This window comes from Prenolepis imparis, unplaced genomic scaffold (genome assembly GCF_030444845.1).
Source record: "Prenolepis imparis isolate NDT839.2.m4 unplaced genomic scaffold, iyPreImpa1.0 SCAF_2, whole genome shotgun sequence".
NCBI lineage: Eukaryota > Metazoa > Arthropoda > Insecta > Hymenoptera > Formicidae > Prenolepis > Prenolepis imparis.
In genome coordinates, this window is record NW_028141160.1 from 21,804,133 (window position 1) to 21,825,312 (window position 21,180).

Genomic DNA, 21,180 nt, shown 5'->3' on the forward strand with positions numbered 1-21,180 from the left:
CATTGTACAATTTGGAGACATATATATAAATTTTTGATACTATTTGTTATATATACGCACATATGTGCATAAGCATATATAAAATTTACAAAAAGTGGGTGCTTATTAGCCTTGCTACATTCCTGCCTTCTGCTACGGAAGGCCAGAAAGCATTTTCAGGCCGTATCTCGCGTGTAGCATGTCACGTGATTAGCACGGTAGAGGAACAAGGATAACGTGATTATCGATCCTTGTCTCTCTACCGTGCGTCCGCGTGAGCAATGCAATAGTGTGTACATGTACGGATATACACCACTACATAGAACCTGAAATTGGTTTTTCAACGTTGGTAACACTGAAACCGGAGTTTCGCGTTGTCACCGCGCGAGGTCTCCAACATCAATTCGGAGTTTGCCTGGGTCGCCTGCCGACCCTTAAATGACGTCATCATGATGTCATTATGAGTTTTATGTTCTACCTGGGTCACGTAATAATAAATGAATTGTTAGATTCTTCAGATGAAGAAGATCTAAGGCCCTGCGCACAATAGAGAAAATATTAGGAACAAATATTAAATATTAGGAATAAGAATTATTTTAAAATAATAAAATCGAGAAAACTCTGATATAAAAATACAAATTCGAGTATAAAGGATTAGTAAGGGCTAATAAACTATTAAGAGTCCTTTATACCCGAATTTGTATTTTTATATTAGAGTTTTTCTGATTTTATTATTTTAAAATAATTCTTATTCCTAATATTTAATATTTATTCCTAATATTTTTCCTATTGTGCGCAGGGCCTAAATCTAATGTCTGATATTTTATGCCATAAGACTTTTTATTTTTTATTTTTCTAGTTATAACTAAATTAATTTTTTCTTTATATAAACATATAAATAATTTGGTACTAGCAAATATTTCTGTATTTTCTTTATCATTTTCATTTTCTTGTATATTTTCTTCTATATTGTTTTCAATGTTATTCATATTTGTATCTTCATGTAATTTAATAAATATTGATTTATTTGCTACAGTACAATTTACAGTATCACAATTAAAATCAATCTCTTTGTAAAGAACTTGAAATTCTGTCCCCTCCTAAAAAGTCAATATAATACATTAATTTAAAATTTTTCTTTATTTCTTAATTATATTTCTTCAAAAAATTTATATACACAAAATTAGCTTATATTTTTAAATAATTTCTATTTTTAATATTTAATATTTATTCCCAATATTTTCCCTATTTTGCGCAGAACTTTACTTTCTATTACTATTTATAAAATTAAATTCGCCACCATTATTGAACTTATCAGTTTCTGCACTGCTTGTCCTTCCTCAAGACCCAGTGCAACGAGTACAGTGAACTGTTGCACTAAATTTCGTTGCACTGCAATAAAGAACGGACCAGTGCTATCTTGCACTGCAATAAAGAACGCTTTGGTGGCACTAGTGTACACTAGTGCAGAAAGTTCAGCAATAAAGAACAAACCTGATATCTCCTACGAAATACGTATCGCTCTTTCTAATCGATTTTACGTATAACGATGTCAAATAATTGACGTTTCATCAAAGCGCGTAGTGTAAATTCAACTTGACAACTTCAATTTTGCTCTTCAGAAGTTTGACAAAAATCGAGGTATGTCTTGTAATCATCGTATAAAATTGACATTTTGAGGAAATTTCTGACACGGTTATGTCGCATATTGAAAAAGAAAGAAAGTCATCGATAAAATTCGATTCTCTTAACAAATTAAGTATCGAATCGTTCTCCATTACACATACATATGTTCTCTATAACATATTGATCTGTTTGATTAACATTTTTATGCATGGCATATAAATCCAATTTCCCCATATTTCTTCGAAAATGATCTGATATGTCAAAGTTACTCCAAATTGTTTACTTTCAGAGAAATTAAAATGGCTACTGTGCCATTAATGTTGGTCGAAGAAGACGTTGAACGAGGTGGCAAGGAACAATCTGAACATACAATACAAACTGACTTTGCGTACAGGAACAATGTGCACAATGCAGATATCAATATACGAATGGGTAATTGTATATAGCGTTATAGGATTTTGAAGTTAACATATGTTTATTGTTTCGAAAGATGTCTCTTGATATTGTAATTTAATTATTTATCATTTGATAATATATTGCCTTACTCAATATATTCCACTACTTATAATTTATGCAGGCTTCTTACGAAAAGTTTATGGTTTGTTGAGCATTCAACTCTTGATGACAGTTGTTGTGGCTTCGGTATTTGTAATGAGCTCAACTGTGAAATTATACGTACAGGAAAAGTAAGATCCTTTGAATATTTACTTTAATCATATATATATATATATATATATATATATATATATAAAAACATTAATTTGATTATTTATTATTTAGCCCATGGACTATAGGTGTAGCATTTTTCTTGACAATGGGAATTTTGATTGCTCTAATGATAAAAAGAAGAGATCATCCTGCTAATTTAATCCTTTTAAGCTCATTTGTAAGTATAAGAAAGGATTGATTATTTCTTGATTGTCTCTGTTGTATGCGATGTTTAAAATATTTGCTTTGGAAATTGTAGACATTGGTACAGGCGTATACTGTGGGAGTCGTAGTGTCCATGTACGATACCACAGTAGTTTTGGAAGCTCTCTTCATAACGTTGACAGTTTTGCTCGGTTTGACAGCTTATACTTTCCAAACTAAACGAGACTTCTCATTTCTCGGATTCGGGTTAGTATATCTTTTTCACGTTACTTTATTTTTAATACCACAATTATTTATTCTTTTTATTTTATAGATTATTCATTGGACTTTGGTGCCTCTTGATCGGTGGATTAATACAAATCTTCGTTCATAGCACTGCGCTAGAACTAGCCATAAGTATTGGAGGTGCATTATTGTTCTGCTTGTTCATTATTTTCGACACGCAAGCAATAATGCAGACACTTTCGCCTGAGGAATATATCTTGGCGACGATTAATATTTATTTAGATATTATCAATTTATTCTTATATATTTTACGAGCTCTTGCAATTTCGAAGCAATAAAAAAGTATTATATATTACTATTTACAGAAAATCATTTATGCGAAAAGCACAGGTTAATTTATAAATTATATCTTATTGTAAAATATATGCGCGCGCGCGGTAGAATTTTCTTTACTATAATAAATTAATATTTTTATCTATGTATGTACTTTAGCTTCTGTGTAAAATATGTAAGAAAAATTTTAGTACCAGATATATAAGGGATTTTCTGTGAAGTTTGTAAATTTTGTTTTTGACATTTTATTGTTGTATATAAACACAAAAAAATATCAAAATTTACGATGTTTCCATAGCAGCTGTCACGTCTTCTGTATATTTGCCCTTATCTTTTCCTAATGCGGCCAGTCTGCCTTTACTTCGCCTATCGATAATCTTCTTACGATCTTTATCCATTTTTAGCTTAACAATAACCGTCTGAAAAGATGATACAATAATAAATTAAATCTGCATGAATTAAGAAACTTAATTATAAAGAAACAATTATATTATCAGAGCCAATTTTCTGCATCGATTAGATTAAGCAAGACTTGTCAACAAATATACTGGAAAACCCTGCACAAAGTTTCCAAGTCTGGCTATTTATCTAATCCTACGTGAATGGATTTGGTGTAACTCATCATGAATATAGATTTAAATATAGATCTATTCAATATATGTATGTTTATTAATTATACCGCAATTTTGTACTCACCTTGGAAGGATCAATGCCAACGTATACATTTGCACTGTTTGCCTTCTCGCGCTGAATTCGCTCGATGTATATGACAAACTTTTTCCTGTAAACTTGGACGACTTTTCCTACTTGTTGACCCTTGTAGTGGCCACGTACAACCTTTAAGATACACGTTACACAAATAATTCGTATATCCATCTCATATATTTAAAATATTATACTTGGACGATACATTATAAGAGATATATGCTACAAATTTTAATGTATATATGTATTTTGGTATTAATATTTTGACGTATAACATTATTGTGAACAGGATGATTTGATATGGCAAAGAACGTGAGAAGATCAGGTTAAATCGTAGAGTTAGACTCACCTGCACTTCGTCATCCTTGCGAATCGGCATCGATCGCACATTGTACTTTTGTCGTAGTTCCTTAGACAGCGGGGCGGACATGAGCCGCCGTCTGATGTGAGAAGGAGCCGTGAAATGCCTTTTTCTGTTCTTCCTGCGCGAGGAGGAAACCAGCCGATTGTACTTCATCTTCGTAGATCCTGCAATGCAGATTCATTCAGTTGCGACAATCTCGACTTTCCTCACCGAGACATGTCAATCGAGACGAGGATACGTATACAAAACGAAACGAAACGTGTACTATAAGCTATACACACGGAAATATTATATATAAATATTAGGTTAGATTATACGCGATCAGCATTGCAATGGAAAATGATGGAAAGATATCTTCGCGATTTTTCATATATACGAAATATGTCAATAAAGACTTTACGGATCCTCGTCTACGTAAAACAATGTTCAATTTATCATTATTTTAGTCAGATGCCACGCGATTAATATCCTCTTCACTCACCGACGATGGCTCGATGCCGCGACGTTAACCGGAAAGAATATACGCGACACAGGTTAGTAAGTTTCTAATGGCTGCCTTTCAATGGACCAATCGACACGCATTCGGAGAAGTCTGAGAGAAATGGGCCAATCAGTGATCGTCGTACGAATTGGAGAAATCGACAAAGCGGGACATTCAATTATAAAGAATATTAAAGATACCTCAATTAATTTAACAAAAATCTTACGTTACATATATTTTCCCTCCAAAAGGTTCTGTAAAAAATTCAAAATTATATGATACATATATTATATAACACATACGAGGAATTAAAATATTCAATTTTAAAATATTTTCTACTTTAAGGCTCTTGGGTGCTCACCGCGGGCATATTGGAATCGTGACGTCAGAAGCGAGAAATAACACGTTGAGATGTTTTAGATGCCATTTCTAAATAAAAACATATTTGCATAAAATAACACGTAAGATCTCTTTAATAAACTTCTAAAAAACGCCGAAAACTATTCTTTTCTTTTGACAGTCAATCAACAACCGTAAAATGATCGAGATATCAGACTTTGAGACATGCGGAATGACTGCGCATGTGCAAAGACCAGACGGACTGGGCCTCGTAATATTACATTTTACAGCTGTTTATGGATTATAAAGGGAAAAGGATAGTTTTTGGCGTTTTTTAGAAGTGTCTTAAAGAGATCTTAAGTGTTATTTTATGCAAATATGTTTTTATTTAGAAATGGCATTTAAAAAATTTTAGCGTGTTTTCTCGCCTCTGACGTCACGATTCCGACATGGTCGGCAAGGTACCAGGAGCCTTAACAGATTTGAATATTCTTTGTGTTTTATTCTTTTTTAGCTTTTGATTTCTGAAAACTGATATTTAAAAAATTAGTTTAACACTTTTTATATAAAATATTTTTAATGGTGTTCAATAAGAGTGCCAAGTTTTTGAAATTTATGTATTTTCAATAAACTCTTACAAATAAATTAACATGACGAATTCAAATTCTTTCATATTTGTTATTAATATGAAGAAATGTTAATTAATATTAATAAGTGTTTAATATGATCAATGTGTGGCATAGGAATAATAAGATGTAATTGTTTCGCGAAATCAATCTTCTCGTGGCGTAAAAGAGATATACACAATATATTTATTGAAGAAGGAAAAAGAAATCTGCTTCTTAATCGATCATTGTAACACGATGGTATTTATACTAGATTACAGTTCCTTAATATTTAAGCGGTTCATCAGAATTCTATATACACGAAACTCCTCAAATAATTGCATATATGCAGAATGTCTCATTTCTGTCGCGCGTTTTCCTTTGACCACATATTTTGTAGACTAAAATTCAAGTCTATAATCTCGATATCTTTAATAAAAAAAAATTAAAAATAAAAAAAAGGATGATCAAAAGAGTCGAAGGCTATATTCGACGCTGGAGACATCCTGTATTGCAAAACTGATCCACGTCGTAGCGGCACAATTTATACAATAAAAAAAGATATTTCTTTTTATACAAGTACTCATTATCTACAGCTTGCATTATTAGCCACGCATGCTCGTTTTAAGTATGCATTATGAGAGAGATTCTCAAGAATGTCATCAGGCTACACAACCATGCAAACGTACAATGTATATATATTTGGTGTTATCCTTTGATTTTTAGTGCAATGTAAAATCTCAGATTACTTTGTTCCTTATATAATCAGGAATTAATTATTTCTTCTCGTAAGGAGTATCGTATTTAGAATTTGTATGAGACATTTTCACAAATATTTCTAAAGTTTTATCGTGAAACAGGCTTATATCATTTTCAGGAAATGTTTAGATGTTCCAGAAAATAATATAAATTAAAATTTATATACTTTATATAAAGATATAAAATATTTATAGTATGATATTTTTTTAAATGACAATTAAATATCATGCGTTAATATCACGATTAAACAATTTACATGATATCATTTCAAGTGTAATTTCCACATTAAAAAGAAATAGTGGAATTTCAAGGAACAAAGTAATTTAAGTTTACGGATATTTACTAAAATATTCGTCTGAAGTAGAATACTCGCGTTGCTACTATAAACTTTTTTTTATAAATAACGTAACTATAATCGAACATGGTGACTACAGCTTAACATTATTACATGAATTTATATCATGTACATAATTCAGCAATTCTATGTATATGTAATACCTCAAAAACGTGATCAAACAAGTCAGGTGATCTGTATTAGGCCTTATACTGCACTTTCTCTCTCTCTTTCTCTCTTATCGCTATTATATAATCACATGTAACAAATATTAGAAATTTCTGATACGCCCTGACAGAATACTCCAATCGAATTGATAGGGAACATAGTTCTCTCTCTTATTTTAATATAGAAAATATACATTCCACGTATCTATGGATTGTATATAACTGTAAAATTATTACACATTCTCTATAAACATACGTACATGCGCAACGATAGAGTCTCTTCCCTTAAAGTTATCATCAGTTAACTGACGGTTAACGGAGTTAACTTTTACACGTTATATAATACATACGAAAAATATGCTTTTTTTTATATATTCAGTGTTAGTGTCTTTCACGTTGCGATAAGATTCCAAGATCAGGTATGGGCGGATAAATTTAAGTATACCAATGTGTATATCGCTATATCGTGATATATAAATTATATAACAATCTATACAGCTATATATATATATTTTTTAGATAAAATATTGCTAGTATCAAATTGTATAAACTGGCTTTCGTTTAGGGATAATTTACAAAATACTTCTCTTTAATTTTTCGGGAGTTCTGTATCATTGCAAAAAATCGACACTTATTTCGATAATTTTGCAATTAAATGTAGTATTTTATTCAAGTTACGCGATGAGTAATGTTACTAAATTTTTCAATATCCAAGAATTATAAATGTGTAAAAACTTAAATATTTAGACATTACAACTGTTCTCATGATGACTCAATTTTATATATATATATTTAGTATATATATATATATATATATACGAGTATATATATATATATACATACATAATATTATAAACAAAAGCCGCACCTAGATAGAAATTATTCAGTTCCAGAACGCATTATCGCGTTATTATATACATGTACGAATCATAATGATAGTCGATATGCAGAAACGTACTAACTATTCAGTTTCACAGTTTGACATATTAAGATCATGCACGCGCGCGCATGTATAATATTTTATACACGTTCTCTCATATATTTCGAAACACTATCTTCAGCTTCAGCCTTCGCTTACGGAAGACAACGAACTACGCGTAGATTCGGTCGTATGATGCGTCAAGTCGGGAAGATCAGCTGGCAAGCATAACGGTATCGCACTAGGACCATAAATCGCCTCCTGTTCCTCCAGTTGTAACGCAAACAGTTCTTCAAGTTTCTGTAATATGAAAGAAAGACAATTAGAAGAGAGATTTTCATATGCATTAGAATAATATAATATAAATATATAATTATAATAGAATGTAGAATCTTTCTTGTGTCTATTTAATTAGCAATATATATATGTATACGATAGTGTTTAAATCTCTAAAAGGGAATGTGTGCGGAAACAAAAATCGAATATCTTATATTTACAGAATCACTGCAAACGAGTGTGAAGCATGGTCCAACGATGTTTTACAACAATATTATAGGACTAACCTTGTGACATAACACTTTGTACACAGCTTTGAAATCCGAAACTTGTGGAATCTCTTTTTAACTTTTCATTAGGATTTTTCTATAGGATCATATATATGTATATTATTCAAGTAAGGACTGTAATACAAAAAATAGAGTGTATATGCTATTAAACAATCATAGTTATGGGACCCATCAAGGAAACCGCTCATTACACCTAACTCTAACACGTAACCACACTTACCCTGTTATTTCGATATTTTAACCATTTAAAGCTTACAATAAAGCACAACATAATTTACGACATGTATGTGTGTGATTATAAATCGAAATACATGGACAAAGTTACAATGTTGTACAAAATGTAATTTTAACACATAATTCCAAAAATGTATATACACCATGAGTCGTACTATCCTTTTCATACTATTTCTATTTTCATCAATATTCCCCCATGTTAATTTTAGCTCAAATCTGTACTTTTAACTTTTAATACTTATTAGATACAAATTTATTAATAGTGCTTCTTCCTTCCTTCAAGCACTTTTTATCAACAGATTGTTTTCTTATCAACTACAAATTGCACAATTGAATGGAAATGAAAGAAAAATAGAGAGAAAGAAAACAAGAATCAAGAATGTTAATGCACAGATTACACACGTTCAAATTTTACAAACATAGATCTCAAGAAATTAAGATCTAACTGTAACTGTGCATATTTTTTTTCTAATCTTGGAATCATAATTCACGAAGAATAAATTAATCTGCCGTATTATATTATTCGATTTCATTCAAAATATATGTCTCGCAAGTTATTTTATACAAAAACTATATAGTTATTTATCTTTCAAGTTATATTAATAACTTTTTGTAATTGACACATAAAAGATATGTATATATACTACATCTAATCTATACATCTACCAATCGATATAATAAATAATAAGATACCAATAAGAATAATTAGAACCTAAATCTATGGCATTATTGTTAAAAGCACCAATGAGTAAAGCAAAGATTATTTTTCCATGGTTATTCAGAGGAAAGTTACATAAATATGAAATCTTATAAACGTTTGAAAGAAAGCTGTACAAGAATGAAGTTGCAATAAATATTTGACACGTCTCGAAATTATTTAGACGATTTAAGGCTCCTGGTACCTTGTCGACCATGTCGGAATCGTGACGTCAGAGGCGAGAAAACACGCTAAAAATTTTTAGATGCCATTTCTAAATAAAAACATATTTGCATAAAATAACACTTAAGATCTCTTTAATACACTTCTAAAAAACGCCGAAAACTATCCTTTTCCCTTTATAATCAATCAACAGCTATAAAATGTAATATTATGAGGGCCGTCTGGTCTTTGCACATGCGCAGTCATTCCGCATGTCAAAGTCTGATATCTCAATCATTTTACGGTTGTTGATTGACTGTCAAGGGAAAAGAATAGTTTTCGGCGTTTTTTAGAAGTGTATTAAAGAGATCTTAAGTGTTATTTTATGCAAATATGTTTTTATTTAGAAATGGCATCTAAGAAATCTCAACGTGTTATTTCTCGCCTTTGACGTCACGATTCCAATATGGCCGCGGTGAGCACCCAGGAGCCTTAAAGGATGTTCCCTTACTAATACGAGCTTTTTTATTTTAGATCAACGATATATCAACACACATATACTAATGTGTACAAATGCATGCATACAACACACGGAAATGAAGCTTGCCATTCGCAAAAGCTTGGGAAGATTTGGAAATTTACATATGCGTGGACATGAAAAACGTTACTCTATGTCTTTGAGAAGACGCAAAGGGAAGAAACGTCGATTTGCACACGCATATATACGCTTTCCTTATGCGACATGAACGTATTATTACAAGAGGATGATTTAGAACAGATACTATCTACGAAAAGGCACTAGGTCCGGTCTAGAGTGACTTCGTGAGAGCGTGCCGTTCGACGCGAAGGTACCCGCGTCCGAAGCACTAATTTTTAGCGACACCCTGGGTATAGTGAAAGACGGAGAGGTGGGAGTGGAGCGCGGTAAGCGTGAAGATCTCTTCCAAGTGTCGGAAATTACGGTTTTAGAGTAGTCAAAAAAGGGAAAAGAGAGACCACTAAGAAGACCCGAAGAAGGCAAATAGTCTTGGTAGAGCTTTTCCAATGCTTCCATTTCAGCCGCCAGATCAGCTTCTATCTTCTATAACAGGTACATCAAGACTTATTTCAGACTTATAGTGTTCGATGCTTTAAGTTGCGTTTAAATACTTTAACCGGAGTGCAAATTTTAATATCGTCCCGCTTTTTTTTTAATCGTCTTTCTTTTAATTATTTACAGCGAATTTTATTTTATTAATGATTAGTCATGCAGATCAAAAGCTCCGCGCAAAGCGACGCTGGATGCAGAAGCGGACGTGTTTATTACAAGAAACAATCAATCGATCGAGCTTGTGTCCTCGGTACTTTACGACACTGCGTCGGTTTGCGCCGACCTTTCGAATAAATTTAAATTCTCACACATTGTTACAGATGCGTAAAATAAAAAAATAAAATTTTTTTTCAAGTAAAGCACATCGCTGAATCGGTAGAAAATTTAAAAGCAATTACACTACCAGGCTGTCAAAGATCACAATTTATCCATTCAAGAGAAACATCGATAAATAAAACGGACAATCTGTTTATCCAAGATTTGCCCGATATTTACCTGCTTTCGGGGCTTAAGCTGCGCTTTCCACTCACGAATTTCCTTGCCGTAAGCCTCCTCCTGCTCCTTCAACTTCAACGTCTCGTGCTCCATCAGCATCTTTCGCTTTTCGTTTTGCAATTGCTCCAGTTCCTTGATTGTGGCGTCGCTCTGAGCCCTCACCTCCTCGAGCTGCCTGGAATGCTTCAGTTCGAATCTCTGCTGCTCCGCTCTGTATCTCTTCTTCTCGTTCTCCTGGAACTTCTTCAGCTTCTCCCGCTCGGCGTCGGGATCAGGCGCGAGCACGGACGACATCGAGATCCTCATCGATTCGCGGAACATCATCTCGCGCGCCTTCATCTCGTTGCGAATACGCTTAGGCAGGTTTCTACGCTCCACCGTTTGCCGCTTGATCAACTCTTCCTCCTTCCTCTGATTCATTCGCTTCATCTGTTCCAGCTCCTTCTCGTGCCGTATGAGCATCTGATGTCTCTGCAGGAAGAATATATCCTTGAGCTGTTTCTTCAGCAACTGTTGCCGCTCGTGTATCTGTCTTTCCTCCTGCTCCCAGATGGCCGCCTCTCTGCCGCGCATCAATTGTTGCTTCTGCTGCAAAAATTGCCGCTCCATCAACGCGATCTTCTCGCGGTGACTATCCGACAATCGCCTCAACGACATCTCGTGACTCTCATTGAGCTTCTCCAAGAAGAACTTTTCTCGCTCTTCGTGTTCCGCCTCGAGCTTCTCCTTCCGTATCTTAAACGCATTCTTCCGCTTGTCCTTTGGCATCAAGTCTATCTCTTGCTTCAATAATCTTAATTCTTGTTTCAGGCCCTCTCGGAACTGCTTAAGTTCCCTCTCTTGCTCGCCACGAATTTTCTTGGACGCCAGTCGCAGATCGACCTCCTGCTGCGCCTCGGCCCGCTCGATCTGCTGTCTCTGTTGTCTGGCGAGGGCTTCCAGATCCGCTTCAGCGTTACGTTCCAAGAGTTGCCGTTCCTGCTCGAACCGCTTCTCCTGCTGATCCTTGTTAAACTGAGCTTTCTGTGCCAAGTCCTGGAATTGTTTCTGCTCCATCTTCTGCAGCATCTTCAATTCTCGCAGCTCTTGCTTCCTGAATATCTGATCGTCGTACACCTTGCCGTTCTCATCGTCGCCGTATATCACCTTCGAAGTCGTCGTTGTCACCACGACACCGTCGATCTCGAACTTTCTCGTACGCTTTCTCGTCTTCTTTTTCAGATTCATCATCTGTATGTCCTCCTTCGTCCTGGTCGGTCGAGATATCTCGCGATTGTAATCGGGTTTACGGCGTAGAACGACCTCCTCGTCAAGCACCTCCGTGTGCTGGACTTGATTCAAACGATTTTCCTTATTCGATTCCCTGCTGTCCTGACTGATCGTCGTCGAGATAGATTCGGCGTCAGAGCGATCGATACTCTTACTCGGTGTGTGCGATCTAATGGAACTAGAATCGCTCTGGGACCTGGAACCCTCGAAACTGTCCGGAGAGACTCGTTTCTCCTTGCCGAAACTTTTGACGTTGATCTCCTTCGGCTTAACCATCTTCACGATTCTATCATCGGCGTGATGCGGCATGATCTCGTTCTTTATCAATCCGTTCATCTTCTTCGCTCCGTTTCTCTCGTAATCATCCACATCCGGATGCTCTGTAGTCGTACCAGCGACCATCACTTTGCCACTCTCGTCTCCGCTGTCGCTCCTCAAGCTCGATCTCTCGTTCGAGCTCAGATCGCTGTGAGACGAACCGGTACGAATAACATTGTGCTTCTTGGATATCGAAGAGTCCTTCACTTGTTCCTTATCATCGCCCACCGTAACTACGGAGACGTGACTGGTATCCTGTAACTCATCCACAATTGGGCTCACTATAATCACCTCCGATTCATCTAATTTTTTACCAATCCTCTTAGACACGTCGGTAAGTACGATAGGCTGTTCCTGCGACGTATATTCCAGACTATCCAGACTAGGAAATGCGTCATCGTCGACAATGGAATTGTCATTCACCTGAGTCTTGTTCATTTCGTTAGCAACGATAACTACCTCCGACGTCGGCGAAGTGCGACGCGGAAGAGGCGTCGTCGTCGTCATCGTCGTCGTCGTTGTCGTCGTCGAAGGTGCGTCTACCAGCACAGGCGGATGCGTCGTCACGACGGTAACCTGACTTATGTTACTCGCTAGACTATTCGACATGTCCGGCGAGTCGGCAGTAATACGGACAGTCGAAGTGTTTAAGCGTACTTCTTGCTCGGGTTGAGTTTTTCCTGCAACGTGAGTAATAATGTAACGTAAGTAGAGAAAAGGTAAAGATACATTTATTTATTCGGAATTAATACGTTATTCAATTTTTACCAGTAATAACGACTATATTGTCTCCGCTGCTTCTTCTCGAACTGCTTCTACTTTTTAGCGGCGTCGACGTAATTACCGACACGTTAATTCCCGAATCTTGTTTGTCCAGACCCTTATCGTCGCTCACCGCGTCCTTTCGATCGTGTTCTGTCCTATTATCATCCACCTTAACGTGTAACTCGTCCGAGAAGCTTTCCAGAGAATCGTTTCTGGACGATCCAGCGCTGCGACTTTTCACAGCCGCATTCTCAGTCTTTGTTAGGCCAAACTGTGTCTTAATATCCTCTGTGGAATTAGCCTTAACGTTATTCTTCTCTTTTAGGACCGTCGATGCGACGGTCGATGTACGCATAGAACCGTCGCTTATTCTTTTTCCAGAATCCATGAACAATCGCTTCTCCAATACAGCGTTCAGTTTCTCTCCGACGGATTTTCGCTTCTCTTCTAAACTCTTGTACTCCTCTTTCTCTCGAGATTGCAGATCGTAATTCGTTACGTCATCAACGGATAGTAGTTTATTTTTCATCCTAAATTGAAAAATTATTTTACGATAAAATCAATGCGCGCTATCAATGAAAAATAAATAACTAAATGAAAAATACTTACCTATCCTTATCCTCTAAAGATGATTGCTTATATATTATTTTCGACAAATCTTCAATCATTTCTGGCTTTACAGGTGCCGATTTGCGTTTCTCATTTACTCCCAATTGCTTTTTCGAAGGACTCGATTTGCTGTTTATTAATTTCTGTTGATTTTCAAATCTTCTTATTTTATCGAACAGTTTAACATTATCTTCATTTTCAGTTTTCTTTATCTTCCCGGAATCATCCAATTCATTTTGCCGATCTTCAGTCTCCAAATTTCTTTGTTCTTTAACGTTTGTCACTTGCTGATCCACCATCTTTTCATTTTGCGGCAGCTTATTAATTTGCGATTTATCTTCGACAGATTTCTGTTTCCCTTCTAAGTTCACGATCTTCTCGACGTCTTTGCTCTCTCTTTCTTCGACGTCCTTCTTCTTCTTTTCTTCGCTCTCTTGACGCATAGGTGGTGGTGGAGGCGCCGGTCCTTTATCTCGAGATAATCTACGCTCGCTTGTTTCATTTGGCGGCTTGGGTGCCTGAACACAAATAATTTATACGCGATATTAACATTCGTTCTTCAAATGCAGGAGCACACAATAAACTATTATTTCAATTATGCCAAAATACCTGCTTTCTCTCGGCAGATGGGGGCTGTATGTTCTCTTTGGATTCAGCCTTACGTAATCTCTTATTCTTGTCCTCCTTCTCACCATCCCGGTTGATCTCGCGTTTATTACTTTCCTCTTTCTTCACAGGCGCAGGCAATGCCACGATATTTTCTTTATCAGCGACTAGAAAACAAAGAACACGATTAGTATATTTTATAATCGTTGTAGCCATTATATGAGGTAAAATTTGGTAAAATATTCACTTTTAATTTCAGCATCAAGACGCGTAGAAGCGGAGTCATTTGTAATTTGATCCAGCTCCAGAGGAAGCTGAGACGTGCGCTGCTCCTGAAACATTAACGTACACGTTACTTATACGCAAATATAACAAATAAAATAGAAAAAAAATATCTTTCAATTTTTAATCATTTAATTTCCATCACTACTGATGAGGTACTAAAAGTAACATGTATATATAACTAGATACACAGATAAAAATTTAAATCAATGCCACAAATTACAAATTATAATTTGTCACTTTGTGATATAAAAATTATAATAGAGCGTTAAAAAAACAAAGATACAAAATATTATCTCATGCTATACATATCGTAGGATGGTTCATGTAAATTATAAGCTGCTTTCTTATAGAAACTATGATAAAACACAAAATTTTTTTTTAGTATATTAAAGTTGTATAAAATCTTTTATAGAATAAATAAAATTGCCAAATCCACCAATATAAACAACCTCTCTCTCATTTTTGAAAATAAAACCTTATATTTTTCCTTATACAAATTCTTCTTATTAAACCATATGTAAAAATATTAAAATGAGATTATTGGAAAGTAAATATTTTATATTTTATCTATAGTACTATTTGGAACTTTCACCTCATTTATTCCATAATGAAACATCACCAAAAAATTACTATCTTATATATTTAATAGTTATATATTATATGTTTCAATAGTTTCAGAAGAAAACTTATAACATGAAAAATCGTCGTGTAAAATATTTTTAATTTTTATATTATGTATTAGCGCATATCGTTTTGATTGTGTATATTATGTAGCTCTCAAGTCTCAGGATTAATCGAACCTGTTAGCGCACAAATGTATGACAGCGCAAACTACTAACCTGACATATATTGGGGTAATGAGACTGGCGAGGGCCAGGAGAACCGCATGCACAGCCAAAGTAATTACAATTATCACAAATACATTCATCCTGATCACGCCAATATATATTTTATACATATAGAGGATGTTCTATTATTGATATTATTCTACAGACACTTTTAACCACTTTCCTTATTCCTCATGATTGAAGAGAGAAATAAAATTTATAACACATCAAAATTATTAACAAAATTAATTTAAATTTTAAATGCATGCATTAATTATTACTGCAATATTTATATATTTAATTAAGATGATTGCACACATCATGCATATCAATCACATATAAATACAAACAATTTCATATCAAGAATTTCATATTCTCATCTCATATTCAAGAATTTATAATTTATAAACCATCAAGCTATAAAATATGCTTTTAATTTTTTAGAAATTAATGGGGAATAGTGGTTCTAATCGACACAATATCTGATCAACACATTTTAACAATTTTTAACAATTTTTATCCCATTTTATAATTCGAGACATATATGCTTCACTCAGAAGCAGCTTACCAATTCGCTGATATTGTTCTCTGTGTTTTTTCGTTTTTTTGGCCTTCTATAATAACGGAAGCATGTAACATAGTGTAATACATGTTAATTTTGCACTGTCAGAAACTCAATGCATAACTATTTAAATTATAAAGAAATGAATATCTGTTATTGGATTTGCGAACCCTTCTTGTACTAGAATAATTTTCTTTTTACATGTGGAAATTGAAGTTTTGATATCAAAATATATATACAGTTTATGCAATTTTAATGCAACTATGATATAAATTAAGATATGCGTGAAAAATATTATAAAATATTTCTTCTTTTTTGTATATGATAAACGTGTTAAATTTTAATTTATGTAATCGAGTATTTGTGAAGTCAATTTGTTATTTTTTGAACATAAATATATTCATGTGTATATTTATATTCAATTCTATACATTTATAATTAATTTATCACTAATCAAATTTAGTTTCATTGATGTATGATCTGCATAATTAACATGTACATAAAGAATTTAAAGTAAAATACATGGTAAGAAGTAAAACCTACCTCCGCTTCCTCGTCTACGAGTTCCTCTTCGACAACATCCGCCTTATATTCAAGTAACAAATCCCTGACAGGCTTTGGATCTAAATTTCGGCTTATGAACGGATGTTTTAACAAATCGTCAGCTGTAGGTCGTGTGGTCGGGTCCTTTATAAGTGCTTTAGCAATAAAATCATTAAATTCCTTACTCCATTTCCCGGGCTGATCCAGTTTCGGCGGATCGCTTTTCTGTATTTTAAGTAGCACTCGCATCGGCGACATTTCGTGGTTCGGTGGCTCCATTTGTGCAAACTCTATCAGAGTTATACCAAGAGACCAGATGTCCACCTAAACAATCGAAAGAAACGTCATGTTTATAGGTTGAAATTAGAATGAAGAATCAAAAAGTATACTAATATATAAGAGTATCACTTGCTTTGAAGTCGTAGGGATTATCTCTAAATGTTTCACATAAGACAACCTCGGGTGCCATCCAATAAGGTGTGCCAATAAACGTATCGTGCTTCTGTAAAGTATACTTGTTCTTTGCAGATACTCCAAAATCAGCTACAATCAAAGATAAAAATTCTTATTATATGTTATATTATGTTTACGCAGCAGTAACAACAGCAGTATGTATAGCAGAGATATATTATTAAAGATATTTACTAAAGTTGAGGCATTTACCTAATTTAACACCTCCTGCTATAGTAAGTAAAACATTCCCCGCCTTTAAATCCCTGTGTATAACTTTGGATTTGTGTAAGAAAATAAGACCTTTAGTCATATGCTGACAAATGTATGCTATTTGCATTTCAGTCAGCGCTTTTTCCAGCTCGACCATTATAGAATCCACAGCACCGCCATCGCAATACTCGATTAACATCTATATAAAAAATGTTTCTTCTTTTTATTTTCCATTTCATAGTTATCATTTAATTACATCATAATAATAATTATTCAATTTATTAACTTCTATTATGAGTACTAAAAACACATTTATAAAAACAAAAAAGAAATAATAATATAACATACCCATAATTTTCCCTCAATAAAATAGGCTTCATGTAATTCAACAATATTGGGATGTTTGCATTCTGACAAAATATCTATCTCGATCATAAAATCGCTAAGTTCATCTTCTCCCTCTAACGCGCACATTTTTGCAGCGGCAAGTTGATTGGACTGCCTGTGCTGTGCCTACAGTAAACAGTAACAATCGTTTAAGAATATATTAGACTAAATAGAATAACTGCACTTAATATGACTAGAATTCCTTTACGCGATATTACCTTATAAACTTTGCCAAATGCACCATCGCCTAGTTCACCCACCATTTCCCAAAACTCCTCCGGATTACAGTCCATTTTAATGTTGTTGTACAGCTTCTTCTTCTTTGCATCATTGCCACCGAAGTGGAATGCTTTCTTCAGATTCGATAAGAATGACATTTTGGCAGTTACAGAGTTTGATATATTTGTAAATACACTCAAACCAGACTATTATTACAATTTAAACACGCTCTTCCAAATACTCCTCAACTGTACAAAATGTAGCTACTAATAACTGCGTATTAAATTCGTAAAATGTTATTTTGCTCAAAAGAGCTCAGTAACTATTATTTCTCAGTGCTGTAATAAGCGGTACATTTAAAACAATGTATTAGCTTTATACAGTCCACATATTATTTTAATATCTATTGTATCAAGAGTTCTTTAAACACAAATATTTGTTTCAGATCCCTGCTGGATACCAAGGGATCCTGCCACACCACTCCCGCATTTTTATAAATTCTAAACCACACTTCTTAATTGGTTACTGTCGTGCTGAAACTGCTTCGAGTACAGATAAGACGAGTGCGACCCATTGCTCTTCTTTAATTATATACACAGTGTATATAGATATCAAGTGTTCTGGAACAGAAAATATAATACATTACTTCACCAATCATCTTTTTGCTTGCGCAATGTCGATTTTATCTTGATTCGTCTTGTTAATGTAATTTGGTATTTGATTTAATTTTAAAGTCATATATTCTTTATATATTTAATATATTAAATTGTTAAAAAAAGCATATTTTTAATATAACGCATAACAAAAATATATTTATCATTTTTGTGTTTCTAGCAATCTGAAAATAGTGAATATTGTAGAAATTCCAGTGATGGAGAAAACTAGGACATAGTCAGTAGAACAACATTCCAGCCATAAGATCTCTCTATCTCTCTCTCTCTCTCTCTCTCTTTCTCTCTTTATATTGCTTTAGAACTGGAAATCACATGCTGCACATACAAAGTTGTATAACAAGAAGAGTTTAAAATTCTTTAAAGGAACAATCTATTGTACGAGAAATATATTTTATACACTCACGTTATAAATGATGGAAGATAAGCAGAACTAGAGAATACTCAGATATCATTGATAAGCTCAAAAAAATTACTATCTGTGATGAAGTGGGTATTGTCAACATACAGATATAAAGGAACACAATTCTCCAGTAATTTTACACAATAGCGTTATTTAAGAATTTAAATTTTTACTATTTTAAATTGACAATCTTTTTTTTTTCAGATCAGTAATTTATCTCTACATTCCGGTCTCCTATGCGAATGGAGGAAATCACGCAATTAGATTTTTCAAAAAAAAAAAATGCGCAATGACGAGACGCCAACATATTTCACACTTTTTCGCGACTTGACGTTTCCATTCGAGAGGAAGAAGATAAAAAAAAATACACAACGCAACAACGAACGATTGCAGAACATCTCCTTAATCGTAAATGCATTTCGCGTGGGCAGGACTTGCAAAACGTTTCCCGATCGTCCCCCACGTCGGGGAATCGGAAAATTCGATTAGGCGTTAATACTCCGGCGGAATACCGTTGCGGCGGGGGAAAGGGGGAAAGGGGAGCGACCCCCCTCGAGTAATGCACACCAGTACGTGGAAAAGCGCACACATAACGTCCAGCGGAGATGCGTCCTGCTTCGACGATAATCCTCTTTAGCGCGTCGAATACGATCCGTCGTAATCGTCGTTGTCGTCGCTCCCGATAACGCCCGGCCCCCCTTCAGCCCCCTCGTCATTTGCATTGCATCTCGCGAAACGCGAGATCCGCGGGCTCGTCGCAGCGTAACGAACGATAAGAAAACGAGAAATCGCGCGTATGAACGAACAGCGCGAGCGATGACCAGCGAGAAGGAGAGAGAGCGAGAGAGCGAGAGAGAGAGAGAGAGAGAGAGAGAGAGAGAGAGAGAGTGTGTGTGTGTGTGAGAGAGCGAGAGAGAGTGTGTGTGTGTGTGTGAGAGAGAGAGAGAGAGAGAGAGAGAGTGTGTGTGTGTGTGTGTGTGTGTGAGAGAGAGAGAGAGAGAGAGAGAGTGTGTGTGTGTGTGTGTGTGTGTGAGAGAGAGAGAGAGAGAGAGAGAGAGAGAGAGAGAGAGATGGAAAGTCCAAGTCGTCGACAGGTGTTGACGCTCGGTCACGCGGGGTTGACACAATTTTGACAAGTAACCTTAGGTCACGTCTGTCACCGAACTTGGCGATTGACGCTCGTTCTTCGGCTCCAGATTTTCGAAAATCCCGAGTCTACGTTCACGAACGAACACGCCCCGGAACACGCACACGACTGGAAAATCGGTTGACAAGAGCAAGAGATCGTCTCGGCGACGACGACGTTGGCGAGAGACAGGATTGCGTCGCGAAACTATATGACGTCTCTGTCGTCACAATCTTGCGCGAATAAAACCTACGGATTTTTTTCTTCTTTTTCGCAGCTACACCTTCTCCGTGCCTACCTGTCCACCTACCTACCTATCTGTCTACCTACCTACCTATATAATCCCCCTTCTCTCCAAAATACGAATATATACGTAGGTAATCTCATTTTGAACGCACAAAGTGTAGAAAAGTGCAGTTGGAGAGAGAGGGGGGGGGGAGAGAGAGAGAGAGAGAAAGAAAGAAAGAAAGAAAGAAAGAGAGAGAAACGGGGGACCACTCGATGCACCTAGCAAGAGAGAGAGTGAACGAGGCTCGACTTCGCCCCGACGACGACGATGCCGCATGTCAGCGAGCCTCTAGGGCGGGGACGACAAGGACGACGATGACGACGATGACAGTCGAGAGACAGAACGTCTCGCTTACCTCGTTCCGCGCGATAAAGCGATAGCCTGGAGCTCCTGGACACGACACCGCTTTCCTCCTCCTCCTCCTCCTCACCCTTCGCGCTGCACAAAATCCACCGGAATGTAGCCGCTTTCTGGTCGACGTCCGGCCGCGCGTCTCGGTTCACGGGATCCGTCCTTCCCGGGGAAAGAGAGAACGACGCACCATTTGCGATTATGCGTTTCCCTGTTTCGCGACACGCGGAGCTGTCCTATCACTCGCGAGGATCGGTAAACTCTGCGGCGAAGATACGCACGGCCATTTTCGACACCGCTCTCTCACCAACACGCTGCGTGACTGTGCGCGCAG

At 35.7% G+C, this 21,180-nt stretch overlaps 3 protein-coding genes across 9 annotated transcripts; 1 reads left to right on the forward strand and 2 right to left on the reverse strand.

Annotated features, from left to right (window-relative positions):
* Positions 1–1,435: 1,435 nt before the first annotated feature.
* On the forward strand, positions 1,436–3,181 carry LOC145932676 (protein lifeguard 4-like). Its single transcript, XM_083031818.1, has 6 exons — positions 1,436–1,620; positions 1,895–2,037; positions 2,183–2,291; positions 2,386–2,491; positions 2,573–2,724; positions 2,792–3,181. Exons 2-6 carry the CDS (start codon positions 1,905–1,907, stop codon positions 3,039–3,041), a joined length of 750 nt encoding a protein of 249 aa, XP_082887944.1. The 5' UTR covers positions 1,436–1,620; positions 1,895–1,904; the 3' UTR covers positions 3,042–3,181.
* An 84-nt stretch (positions 3,182–3,265) lies between these two features.
* Rpl26 (ribosomal protein L26) lies at positions 3,266–4,671 on the reverse strand. Its single transcript, XM_083031819.1, has 4 exons — positions 4,587–4,671; positions 4,091–4,269; positions 3,733–3,873; positions 3,266–3,455 (listed from the first exon to the last, which is right to left on the reverse strand). The coding sequence occupies exons 2-4, from the start codon at positions 4,256–4,258 to the stop codon at positions 3,318–3,320; spliced, it is 447 nt and encodes a 148-aa protein (XP_082887945.1). The 5' UTR covers positions 4,259–4,269; positions 4,587–4,671; the 3' UTR covers positions 3,266–3,317.
* A 1,043-nt stretch (positions 4,672–5,714) lies between these two features.
* Positions 5,715–21,169, reverse strand: Slik (Sterile20-like kinase). 7 transcript variants are annotated; one of them, XM_083031822.1, is made up of 13 exons: positions 20,851–21,169; positions 18,006–18,626; positions 17,749–17,913; positions 17,401–17,599; positions 17,150–17,280; positions 16,738–17,061; positions 14,768–14,852; positions 14,524–14,687; positions 13,915–14,432; positions 13,309–13,835; positions 10,954–13,220; positions 10,365–10,449; positions 7,872–8,009 (listed from the first exon to the last, which is right to left on the reverse strand). In XM_083031822.1, the coding sequence occupies exons 2-13, from the start codon at positions 18,162–18,164 to the stop codon at positions 8,002–8,004; spliced, it is 4,632 nt and encodes a 1,543-aa protein (XP_082887948.1). In that variant the 5' UTR covers positions 18,165–18,626; positions 20,851–21,169; the 3' UTR covers positions 7,872–8,001. The 7 variants fall into 7 exon arrangements, 2 of the variants coding, with proteins under 2 accessions (XP_082887946.1, XP_082887948.1); XR_014424766.1 differs by having other exon boundaries at positions 7,873–8,009; positions 8,273–10,449; XR_014424770.1 differs by lacking the exon at positions 20,851–21,169 and adding an exon at positions 20,460–20,506 and having other exon boundaries at positions 7,873–8,009; positions 8,273–10,449.
* Between the last annotated feature and the right edge of the window lie 11 nt (positions 21,170–21,180).